Source organism: Vipera ursinii (genome assembly GCF_947247035.1).
Source record: "Vipera ursinii genome assembly, chromosome: 12".
NCBI lineage: Eukaryota > Metazoa > Chordata > Lepidosauria > Squamata > Viperidae > Vipera > Vipera ursinii.
In genome coordinates, this window is record NC_139525.1 from 19742004 (window position 1) to 19754861 (window position 12858).

The 12858-nt window shown below is 42.2% G+C and overlaps 1 protein-coding gene across 7 annotated transcripts in view; it reads right to left on the reverse strand.

Moving 5' to 3' along the window:
* Positions 1-12858, reverse strand: part of OPHN1 (oligophrenin 1) — a 147092-nt gene that overhangs the window by 69719 nt on the left and 64515 nt on the right. For all 7 annotated transcript variants that reach the window (XM_083372312.1, XM_083372310.1, XM_083372311.1 and 4 more), the window contains 5 exons: positions 8143-8244; positions 6064-6174; positions 4925-5029; positions 3678-3807; positions 93-193 (listed from right to left, as the gene is read on the reverse strand). In XM_083372312.1, coding sequence (XP_083228438.1) covers positions 93-193; positions 3678-3807; positions 4925-5029; positions 6064-6174; positions 8143-8244 — 549 coding nt within the window. The remainder of the gene's footprint in view (positions 1-92; positions 194-3677; positions 3808-4924; positions 5030-6063; positions 6175-8142; positions 8245-12858) is intronic.

The following is a 12858-nucleotide window of genomic DNA, read 5'->3' on the forward strand; positions in this document are numbered from 1 at the left end:
GTTGCAGTTTGAGCTCAGCGTTCGTTAAGGGCTACCAAAGGGGTGCAGAGTTTCTGCCTGTTTTCCCACCATTGATGCAAGAAGCTACTCACTTGTTTTGCTCCCGGTTTCTGCTCCATGGGCGTCATTCTTAACATCTTTGTTTCCTTCTCATACTGGCAGTAGTATTTGACCCAGGAGATTCCCAGTGCCCCTACATCAAGTCAAGAGATGAATTAATACCTGAGACACCCCATTCTACATTTCAGAAACGTGCAGTATCTAATACAAACATCTCAAACGCTGCCTGGGCCTGGGTCTACAGCACTAAAGAAAGACAAATGGCAGGCGGACATCTCTCACTTCTCCGGCTTGTAGAAAGAACAATGCCACAGGCTAGCTGTGATGTACTGGCCCTTGCCAATTTTTCTCAATTCAATATTTGTAAGAACTTGACTCAACTCTGATTTCCATTCTGGTTACAAGGCTCAATTTAATTAACTCTAAGGCATCTGCTTTCACTGATTAAAACTCATGATATCCTCATTAACAGAATGGAAAAAATGGTTTAGATAATGCACTCTTAGACAATCCCATAGTAGGATGACCATGTCTAAAGAGTGCTTGTGAATGGCTCCATTCAGCTTGGGTAAAGGGCCCAGTGTTGCTCGAAATTTTTATTAATGACCAGGACAGGAGTTGACATTTAACATGGACAATGTCAAAGCCCTGCATCTTAGGAGGAAAAAAAAGGATAAGGCACAGGTGTAGAACGGGGGAGTCCTGGCTGGACAATGATGCACCTGCAAATGATCCAGGTCTTCCAAGACATCACAGTGTGAACATTAACCAACAAAGTGGTGAAGCCGCCAAGCAGTAAATACTACTCTGAATTAGCAAGAGCCCAGATCACGGGAAATGATTTTCTCTCTCTATCCTGCCTTGGTCATGGCCCACGTGGAGTAGGGCACCCAATTCCAAACATCACAATCTGAAAAGGAAAAGACGAATTGGAATATCTCTGAAGAGGGTTAAATGATCTAGGAATAGAATTGTTCAAGGAGGAAGATAATGGAAGTTCAGCTTACAAAAGAGACATGGAGGGGAGAAAAAAATAGCATCCTGCAGAAATCTAAAGTTGTAGGGAGGAAAGACACTCGTTTTCTGTTGCCCCAGAGGGCAAGGCCAGAAGCTGAAATGTAAGGAAATAGATGCAGGTAAGAAATCAGGAAGAGCTTCTGGAAAAGGAGAGCTGTCAAACGGTGGGACAGGCTGTTCTATCCACCTTGCACATCCCCCTTTCCTGGAGGATTTTGTAATGAAGGCTGAAGGCACCAAATGAGGGCAGGATCAGATGACTTCTGAAGTACTTTCCAGCTTTATGGTTCTATAGGAAACTGTGAGTGGGATGGGGGAGAGAGAAGAGAGAAAAGTAAATACAGGAAGAGTGGATTTCTTCAAAAAGGAACAGAGTTGCTATGAACCTGGGAACACTTTTTGCAAGGATGATTGCAGCCATAAACAGCACACAGATAAGCATTTTAAGTTTTGTTTGTCGTGAGTTTTTCCAATACACAGTAGAGACTGTAAAGTAGCGCCTCTTAGATGAGCAGAGCTGCTTTCAAGGGCCTGTTATGGGGATTCCAGGGTGATCAGCCCAAGAAGGCCTCAGATCCCGTGATGCAATTATTTATCTTGCATTCCCGCAAGAGTGTCCTGTATGCCTTCAGGTGTGTAAATGTTCTTTCCCACCACCCTGGTTTCTGCAGGGACTAGCGTGAGGCTGTGATACCTCAAGTGCTGGTTAAAAGCGGTCTTTAGGGCAGGATCCTGTAATTCCTTTTGGTAATAACAGTTTCTCCCCGAAAGAAGGCCAGACTCAGATGTAAGAAAGACCCTGCAACTTCTCAGTCCCTCTTTGGGCTTCCCAGCCCTCAAGAGAGCTAACCTCTGCCCTCGATTCTGGAGAATCAAGAAAAACTGGAGTGCATTCCCTTAGTTATTGTACAGGTAGCATATACAGAGGAACCCTTACCTAGTTTACTAATGCCTTACTCATCACACTTGGGAACAAACCAGGGGAATTACAAAAAGAGAAGCCCGAGCCAAGAAAGACAATGTTCTTAAGAAAGAAATTCAGAGACAAAAAGCAGTATTACAACAAACTCTGTACCGACATTGACGATAGAGATGGAGAAACAAGAAAGCTTCCAAAAGACCCCCGAATATGACCTTGAACTGATATGCCGAAGGATCTCAGGAGACAGATGATAACCCTCCATTTCAATGTGTTCTATGTTGAAATTCTGTGCAGTAGAAAGGGCTGGGTAAGTGGGCCGATCACTCTCTCTTGGCCCAGCCCACCTCCTGGGGTTCTGGTGGTAGTGGAATAGGTGGCAGGAGTATTAGGTATGTTTGTCATCTGGAATTGACACTTTACACACACAAACAAATACAGGTGGGATAAAAATCTGATAATATTAACAAGAATAATTCAGAAGATGTGAGAAACTGCTGGAATATCTGAGAAATATGGCAAGCAGCAGAGTACATATCAGTGAGATTCTAGCCAAGTTATGCCAGCGAGGAGATATTGTGCAGAAGGAATACTGTGAGAAGCCCTGGAGAACTGAGGATGGGCAACCCAACCCAAAAGGTTCCACAAGAGTGAAGCCCCTCTTCTTGAAGGGGCCACTTTTCTCTGTGGTCTCGCACAGCCCCGTCCTTTGGCCAGGGGTGGCCGCCCTCGTGGGCAGACTGCCTGGGAAAGGCAGCTCCCCTGGGCTTGAGAGAGAAGGGCTTGAGCCCCCCCAAGAGCCCCCCACTTTGCAGCGAAGATCCCAAGTGAAGGGAGTTTAGCCTGGGGGAATACAGTCCTCGACTTACAATTATTTACGATTTACAATTACAATTATTCATTTAGTGACCGCATATGACAGTGGCACCCTCCTGGGCTCACGTGACTGCCACTTGCAATCTTCCCTTCTGCCGAGCACAATCAGCGAGGGAAGTGGGAAAAAGGTTGTAAAATCAGGCATGGTCACATGATGTCTCACTTAATGACCAAACTGCTTTGCAACAAAAGCTCTGATCATCATTGTGGTCCTAGGCTGAGGACTATCTGTAACATGGGGAAGCAGAAACCGATTCAATTTTAATTTTTCCTCATTTTCCTGTATCCTTGGTAAAAATTTTTGAAAGGAATAGTGAGGATTCTAGCTAAATCCTCATCAATAGTGCAAGAGATCTCTTTCTATCTGGACAGAAGAGGGAGGGAGTCAGGCTTAAACCCAGACAAGAGCGGAAGGCGGGGAGAGTCCTGGCCAAGAGCTGGGCACAGATGGGTGATAACATCACCACCAGGGCTTGAACTGGGCCAGCCAAGGCCCCAACCTCCCAGTTTCATTTCTTAATTGTTTTGCCCTCCCAGCCCCCCGCCCCCCAATCTTTCATCCTCATTTCATTTCAATTAGTTTTAGGCTTGATAAAAAGGTGAATTTTGATGAGATGACCGGGCCTGGGGACCTTCAGTGGACTACAAGGAGGCAAGTGGGAGAGCAGAGGTCACTTATTTTCAGGTTCTTCAAAGGCCTGTTAGCCACAGTCACAAGGAGTGACTCTTATTTTCATTCCAGAACTTTCAGGATTCCACTCTGTAGGAACCTCATTTGAAATAAGGAAGGAACTCTGCCCCTTACATTTTTCCTGCGAATACAGGTATCCCTCAATAGTCGGTTTGCCAGGTAATTTGCAGGTCAGTGGGGCTTCTTTCATTCTTTTCTTGAGGTCTTCCAACTCTTCACGAGTGCTGTTGAAATGATTCCTTGTCTATTGAGCAATGGGAGAAAAGACTCAGTTCGTATTTGGGAAGCAAATGGCCAATGGAATACTTTAGTGGTCTTCCATGAAAGAGCCAGAGAAGAAGGCTAATCTTGGCCAACCTAGCAATCATTTTAAGCAGAGGATGCCCAGATGACCCTGGGTCTTTGTAGAGGTAGGCAGGAAGTGAAGGTGCGTAAAGCCTCCTAAGATCAGTAGGGCTGCTTTGAGAAGGTGCCTCTACAGAGAACAGTGGAAGAGTCAACTTTCCATCCTGGAGCTTTAACATAAATGCATGATAATATTGTCCCAAGTTTAGGGATAATTTTTAAATATTTTAAACAACCAAGCATACTTTTTGTATCATGCCTGCACAGGGAGGGTTTTTTCCCCAAGTACAAAACAAAACATTTGCACATTCGGGAAGAATATTTATCCAAAGAGGCTCAGTGTATTTGATTTGCCCTTCCCTGGAGCCTGGGGAAAGAGGGCAGAGCCTGGTTCAAAGCTGTTCTGAAACCAGCGTCTCTACCCCTGGGCAGGGCAAGAGCTTGAGGTATGGCATGTCTCCCCCTCTCCAGAGGTCCCTTGTCTGGACACCCACCAGCTGCCTATGAAGGAAGGGGCACAGAATCAGCACAAGCAGATTCTTCTCTGGACAGCCATTTCTCTCTTCCCCAGGTTGGAGAAGTGGAGGAACAGCTCCAGCTCAGCACTCAGGAAGAGCACTGTGATCGCTATTTTCCCTCTTCCACGGAAGGTAAGTGCTGCAGCTGGGATCCCTGCCAGTGTAGGCCTGGCAGGCTGGCCAAGAGACTGTCCGAGGCACTCCTTGGCTGCCCCACCCTCTTTAGGGAAGGCAGACAAATTCATCAGGCCCCATGGATCAATCGAGGCCACAGGCTGGGGTTCTCAGATGTTCCCATCTTGGGTTAAAAACAGGTTGAAAACTGGACTAAGTGCTCTCTAAACATAGCCGATTCCTTGTATTTAAAAAAAAAACTGAGTTAAAATGTGCAGGTCTAGCCTAAACATCAGTGGCGAGAATAAGAGCGTCACTAAGAAATGCTGCTTCTCCAATTAAAAAGAAGTGGGAAGACACCGGAAATATTGGAAACTCACTTACATTTTGCAAACTGAGCTGAAGCTGTTGCTTGTATGGAAGGAAATCCTGTGTGAGCTCCACAGTCAGGTTGTTGTAAGTGAAGAGGCTATGAAGAAAAGCCAACACCTGTGCCGGGAAGAATGATGAGAATATTTTAAAGATTGTACAGGCAAAAGCCATGGACCACGCCAAAAATGGAGCTGGGCTTCTGGAGGAGGAACATGCTGCCAAATGTCTTTGCAACAAATTAGAACTGATTTCAACATTGGCCAAGCAGGGCTGATCAGAGTCACAGATCACATCCCAGCCGCCTGACAATGGAGAGATTCTGGCCAAGTTCACACCCAATCAGGAAACACAAGTAACTCATGTTCACCTACTCTCCCTCACCGAGGCTTCAACCTGTGTGCATCTATAATTGTGTGGAATAGGTTTTTCCCTTTAATTCTGCATAATTTATTATATATTTTGTCTAAGTCAATGTTTGAATATAACAGGGTTTGTAGATATGGCTTTTGAGCCCTCTTTTGCAACTTTGGGAATTAGCTGGCACAGATAATCATTTCTTATGCAGACCTAAGTTTATAAAGTTTATAAAGAATGGAACTGGGCCAATTTTCTAGCACTACTAAATGGGTTGGAACTATTTATTTCCATGTAAAACATACGCAGCTTTCAGTTACCTGCTTTTGATCACTTTGCAACCAAGAGAAACCCTCAATTTCCACTTAAATCGAAAAAAAGAAAAGAAAAAGAAAATGCAAGAGACTACTGAGGACCGATTTCACCTTCCTGAAAATCTTTATTTACTTTTTTCACCTTTTTTTCCTTTCTCTTTAAGAATAAAAGCATTTCTGAAACAAACAATTGTAAAGGTTTACAACGAAGAGTACAGGCAGTCTTCAACTTATGACCAGCCACTTAGTGACCGCCCAAAAGGTACTTAACTACCCAGTTCTGAAGTTCTGACACAACTTTAAAAAGGTTGTGAAATCTAGTCGGTCACGTGTTGACCTGCTTTACAACTGCCACAACTTATGGCCATAACTGGCAGGCTCCATTACAGTTCTAAGTCAAGGACTGCCCTTAGCAGCCAGCCTGTGAATTAAAGAATCTCTTTTCCCTTTAAACTGGGACCAGATTAAAGGCATCAGACTTACAGGCTCCACAATACTGAATTTCTTGCTCTCCTGCACTTCTTGGATTTGATACACGTATTCCAGGGAAGATTCAAAAAAAATGTGTCGCTCTTTATCAACCAGCAAATCAGCCTGTACAGAAAAAAGAAAGAAAAGAAATACTACACAATCCTTCTGCTGCATTTAAGGGAGCTATAAATCCATGAGCAGCTGAACACTATTTGTAAAAGTAGAAAGAGAGAGGAATGTGCTCCAGAAAAGAAAACACCATGTGTTTTTGAATTGTTTCCCAAGAACAAACTGTATTAGCTATACTAGCCAGAATTCCTATTTGAAAAGTGTGCAAATCAACAACAGAAATCAACAATTTTTACACAATAGGGGAAAAGTGAATTTAAAAGTTCAACTAATTCTCTCTATTACTGAACACACAATTTTGCCAGTTTGTGAATTTTTATTTATATTCCACTTTTATTACATTTACAAAAAACTCAAGGCGGCGAGCATAACCAACACATCTTCCTCCTCCTATTTTCCCCAGAACAACCCTCTGAGGTGGGTTGGGCTGAGAGAGTGACAGGCCTATGATCATCCAGCTGGCTTTCATGGCTAAGGTGGGATTTGAACTCACAACCTCCCACTTTCCAGTTTGTAGCCTTAGCCACCAGACCAAACTGGCTCTCCAAACTCATTTACAAATCTCGGCATTGCTCATGGATGTGGAAGCCAGGCGAGGTGGGGAGGTGCTGGGCTAAGACTAGCAAAATGTCCACTCTTAGACAGCAAAACTCACTGGCTGACTTAGGTCCAGCCACTGCTTTCTCAGACCAATTTGACTGACAAAGTTGTTGCAGAGATGACTCCTGTTCCTTTTTGGCCTGCCATTAGTGATAAAAAGTCCAGAATGTTTTTGCTTGCCAGAGAAGTATTGAAACAAGCAGGTTTAATTGGTGCAATAACTGTAGGATTATGGCCTGGTATATCATTTCAAAGAGGTAACTGTCAACCCTTGACTGATAACCTTAATGCTAATCCGTTTGCTTGGGGGGTGGGTGTACTTATCCCAGACTCCAAAAGACCCTTTTAATTTCTATATTAAAAGTTATACAGTTTTGCATTCTTGAGTTGTAGTGATAAATCTCTTTACACTTGTATGTAACAAGACTTGTTTTTTATAATTGTCCTTGCTTCAAGATAAAACCTCTGCCTTTCCCCAATTATAATTATGAAGTCTGCATTCCTGTGATAAACCTTTGCCCCCTGCTTCATTTATAACAAGACTTGTCTTTTATAATTGTCTATGTTTCAAGTTATGTTTCAAGTTATGTTTCAAGTCATGCCTTTCAAGTTATGCCTTTCAAGTTAAGATATGCCTTCTTGACTGATGACAACCCTTGTATTCTCTGTTAGCATTTGTAATATGATAAGCTATGCTTTATTGTTTCCTGTGATGACCTTTGCTCTCTTCATTAGCAGATGTATGCAATGAGTTATGTTTTCCTTTGACCTCACATATGTTAATTCCTCATGTGTACTTTCCCCCTCCCAAATGAAACAGCCTAATAAAAGGAGGGTGTCCGGAGCTGTTCGGGGGCAAAAAACATCCACCCCGGGCACTCTGTGCTCTCTCACCTTGAACCAACTTGTATTGGTGCCTCAGTTTGTCCTAGGACTCTGTCTCTGAGCCATCGCAGTTCCCAAGTGTGACCGTTGGAACGTCCGGCACACTGGGTCGGTGGCAAAGGGCAAGATCCTTCCATATTCAAGGTGTTCACCCTTGCGAGGGTCCCTCTAAATTCTCACCCCTGTTACGGGGCTCTAAGAGTTGAGGCCAGAACCCTGATCAACCGCTCAACGCAACAGGTGGGGAGTGCGAGGCAGCTAAGTCAGTGGACCTGATCCCCTGAGGTGAGAACTCAGTGGTGGGGGGAAACTTGCTGGCAGGCAGAAGAGGAACAAGAAGATGCCAGTGTCTTGATTTCCTGAAGAAATGGTAGGACATAAATAAATCACAGACAGGTGTCTTGACCTGCTCAGCTACACGAAGTTGCCTTTCTCTCAAAGTTCTCCACCCACCCACCCACCCACCCAAGCCTTTACCTCTTGCAGTTGAGATTCCTTTTTCTTGGAAGACAAATGCAAGTGGCGGTCCAACATGGAGTAAAACTTCTCCCCATCCTTCTCAAACTTCTTCTTCCTTTCCTACGGAGAGAGAATTTGCACAAGTTTATGCTGGGATCCACTCAGCACAAATGAAGAGCCAAAAGCAGAACTCATTTGACCCGTTAACGTAGATGTCCAGATTGTTCTTTCAAGGACTTTGCTAATATTATTTTCATATAATCCCAATTTCTGGCTGGAGAATGCTTCCTCAAGCACAAAATGTAACAGGGTTTTGGTTTCCACAGACTTACAGCTATGCTTGAACTTCGCTAATGAGCACTGTGAATGGAGGATTTTCAGATTAATTTTTCCTAGGATTTGCCCAGAATGTTCACGACCACATCTGAGCTGAACGCCTGCCTTCTGTATCTCACCTTTGTTTATTCTGTTGTGCAGAAAAACAGTTATCTCTAACACAGACCCAGTGCAAAACGTTAAACTGCATTCAGTCCAGGAATAAGAATTAAAATGATAGAATAACAGATCAATAACAAAATTATACAGATTATTAACCACAAATGAACTCTTAAACCCTTAGACTTTACTATATGAATTGTACTTTCTATTATTATTAAAATTATAGTTTACAGACTTCACCGATTATGATATGAGACCCAGTTTGGTGTAGCGGTTACAGTTGTGGCCTAGGAAGCAGGAGACTGGTAAGCAATGTTTACTAAGGAACTCGCTACTGTGAATGAACAGAACAAAATATTATTCTAAGACATTTCTGCCATAGTAACAAATAATATTACTGTAGAAAATACTGCCTTTTCCAAAACAGATCCATTACACATTTCCAATAACCATTCCATGTCATCTGGAATATCACATTACCAATTTCTCAATATGATCCTTCTTGCCATCCCTATGCTCAATACAACCGTACGTCTTGATAAATCAAATTCCAAAGCTTTGGTATATAACATTATGTTAACATAAAGATTTTCCTACATACATGAATATGCTATCCCAAAAAGATGCCAACTGATCACACAACCATTTCATGTGGGTCAAGGAACCTGCCATTTTTTATATCTCCAGCATAGAAAATCTGATGTCCATCCTTTCAAATACATTCTTCATGGACTCCAATCCACCCTAAATATAGCTTTTTGATGAATCAACCTGAATATTAAATCTGTACACACCATTTTACCATTTTAGGTCATAAATCCACTGATGGGACTTTTCAGAATTTAATTCTTTAGTCCATGCTTGAAATATTCCAAAAATGTCCATTTTAAAAGTATTTTTAAGATTTTAATGAAAATACATTACAGCGAAGGAAAAAATTACTTGATCCCCTGCTGATTTTGTATGTTTGCCCACTGACAAAGAAATGATCAATCTATAATTTTATTGTAACACTGAGAGGCAGAATAACAACAAAAAATCCAGAAATTTTGCATTTCAAAAAAGTTATCAATTGATTTGCATTTTAATGAGTAAAATAAGTATTTGATCCCCTATCAATCAGCAAGATTTCTGGCTCCCAGGTGTCTTTTATACAGGTAATGAGCTGAGATTAGGGGCCCCTCTTAAAAGGAGTGCTCCTAATCTCAATTTGTTAACTGTATAAAAGACACCTGTCCAGAAGCAATCAATCAATTAGATTCCAAACTCTCCACCATGGTCAAAACCAAAGAGTTGTCCAAGGATGTCAGGGATAAAATTGTAGACCTACAAAAGGCTGGAATGGACTACAAGACTATCCCCAAGCAGCTTGGTGAGAAGGTGACAACAGTTGGTGCGATTATTCACAAATGGAAGAAACACAAAATAACTGTCAATCTCCCTCAGTCTGGGGCTCCATGCAAGATCTCACTTTGTGGAGTTTCAGTGATCATGAGAACTGTGAGGAATCAGCCTAGAACTACATGGGAGGATCTTGTCAATGGTCTCAAGGCAGCTGGGACCATAGTTGCCAAGACTACAATTCTTACAATTGTAACACACTATGCCGTGAAAAACTGAAATCTTGCAGCACTCGCAAGGTTCCCCTGCTCAAGAAAGCATATGTACAGGCCCATCTGAAGTTTGCCAGTGAACATCTGAATGATTCAGAGAAGAACTGGGTGAAAGTGTTGTGGTCAGATGAGACCAAAACTGAGTTCTTTGGCATCAACTCAACTCGCCATGTTAGGAGGAGGAATGCTGCCTGTGACCCCAAGAACACCATCCCCACTGTCAAACATGAAGGTGGAAACATTATGCTTTGAGGATGTTTTTCTGCTAAGGGGACAGGACAACCTCACCATATCAAATGGGGCCATGTACCATCAAATCTTGGGTGAGAATCTCCTTCCCTCAGACAGGGCATTGAAAATAGGTCATGGATGGGTATTCCAGCATGACAGTGACCCACAACACATGGCCAAGGCAACAAAGGAGTGGCTCAAGAAGAAGCACATTAAGGTCCTGGAGTGACCTAGCCAGTCTCCAGACCTTAATCCCATAGAAAATCTGTGGAGGGAGCTGAAGGTTTGAGCTGCCAAATGTCAGCTTTGAAACCTTCATGACTTGGAGAGGATCTGCAAAGAGGAGTGGGACAAAATCCCTCCTGAGATGTGTGCAAACCTGGTGGCCAGCTACAAGGAACGTCTGACCTCTGTGATTGCCAACAAGGGTTTTGCCATCAAGTACTAAGTGATGTTTTGTGAAGGGGTCAAATACATCTTTCACTCATTAAAATGCAAATCAATTGATAACTTTTTTGAAATTTGTTTTTCTGGATAGAGCCTTGGTGGAGCAGTGGGCTAATGCCTCCTTAAGTAACACCAGCTGCCTGCAATTAGTGCAGGTTCGAGTCCCACCAGGCTCAAGGTTGACTCAGCCTTCCATCCTTCCAAGGTAGGTAAAATGAGGACCCAGATTGTTGGGGGCAATAAGCTGACTTTGTAATAATGCAGCTTGGGGGAGGGGGGGGGCGAAAGCCCTAATAAGCAGGCATATACATAAAATGAAGGCTATTGCTAAGCACATTGATTTGTGCTTAGATTGTAAGCCGCCCTGAGTCTTCAGAGAAGGGCGGGATATAAATGGGATTAAAAATAAATATTTTTGTTGTTATTCTGTCTCTCACTGTTACAATAAATCTACCATTAAAATTATAGACTGAACATTTGTCAGTGGGCAAATGTACAAAATCAGCAGGGGATCATATAATTTTTCCCTCACTGTACATGTTTTAATTCTGACATGGATTCTATCAAATAAAAAGGCATAGACACTGTCACTGCGTTTTTTCTGTTTTGTCAGCTCAGCACATCTCACTCTGTTTTTCTGCCTGCTGCATAGTAATCTTATCAGTGTAACCAAGGTAATTGTCACATGTCCAGCCATGTTATGGTTTCAATCTGTTTTGTGCTATTAAGTGCGCATGTCTACAAGTTTTCCCACTTTACTTTTTTCTTCTCTTTGTTCTGTCTGATGAGAGGATGTAATCAGTTAAGTTCTTTCTTTGTTTTCCAATTAAAGTTTTATATACAGTAGAATATGCCTCGGGTTTCTTTATTTTTACCTGATGTTTACCATGCGTCAAATGAACCACGGTTCATCGCCCTCTGATAGGGAAGTATTGATTTATTTCCCTGACAGACACAGCTGATGTAAAGTCATGATCTCAGCTTTGGCACAAACTTTGCAATTTACCACCAATTTTCATAGTAAAAGTTTTTGTAAAGAAAAATGAGTGTCATTATCACACACGACTCTTGTGATCAAAACTCTGTTGGTGCCCAAAAATGGCCCAGAGCTTTCTCATCACTCCTTGAAATAAAATACTTTTTCTGCTACAGGTTATGCTTGCCATAATCACATAGGAAATATGTGTAATATCTCATTATATTTTCATTTCACAAGAAGCTATCTGATAAAGCTATTTATTTAAAAAAATCACAGGGATAAATTTTGCCATCTTATAAAGAATATCTAGGTTTTAATTTGGTAAAAGAAAGCAGATAACTGGTCTACCTCAGTATTTGCTTAAAAGAAATATTATGAATCAGGAGAGAGCCTTACTAGTCTGTAGTAGCCAAGCTGTTCAGCTGTTCACACCAAAATGTTTTATTAAAAGCTTTTGTGAGTGCATTTCCTCAGACGGACACTGAATTTAAAATAATATTGCCAACGATACTTCTGATGACATGAGCTATTGCTCAGAAAGGCTTATGACTTTTGTTAGTCAGAAAAGATGCTACCAGACTTCTTCACATTTTTTGAATAACTATCAGGAGTCCCTATAGGAAGAACACTGTAACAATACCCATGACGCTGATTCACAAGTTTAGAAGGGAACGAACACAGATGTTCTTCACTCTTTCTTGACATTTCGGACATGAGCCAAACCTCTGGGGCTAGTGGTGGGGGGTGTAGAGGCCGGCCTTCGTTTCAGAATGAGTTCCATTCCTAACTCTGCCTTTAGCCCGAATTTGGCATTGCCTTTCCTTGAATGAAACTGATGCAAACCAGCTGAATATTAAAAAAGTGCGGCTGAAAGCATTTTTCAGCAGTTTGTTGGCTCAAGGAAGGAAAACGCCATTTGCATCTAGAGGTTGTCCTTAAGTCTGACATTCTTAACCTGGGGATTTTAACCTCTATGCCATATGACTAAATAGATAAATTCTGCAAATCAGATCCTCTTTTTAAACA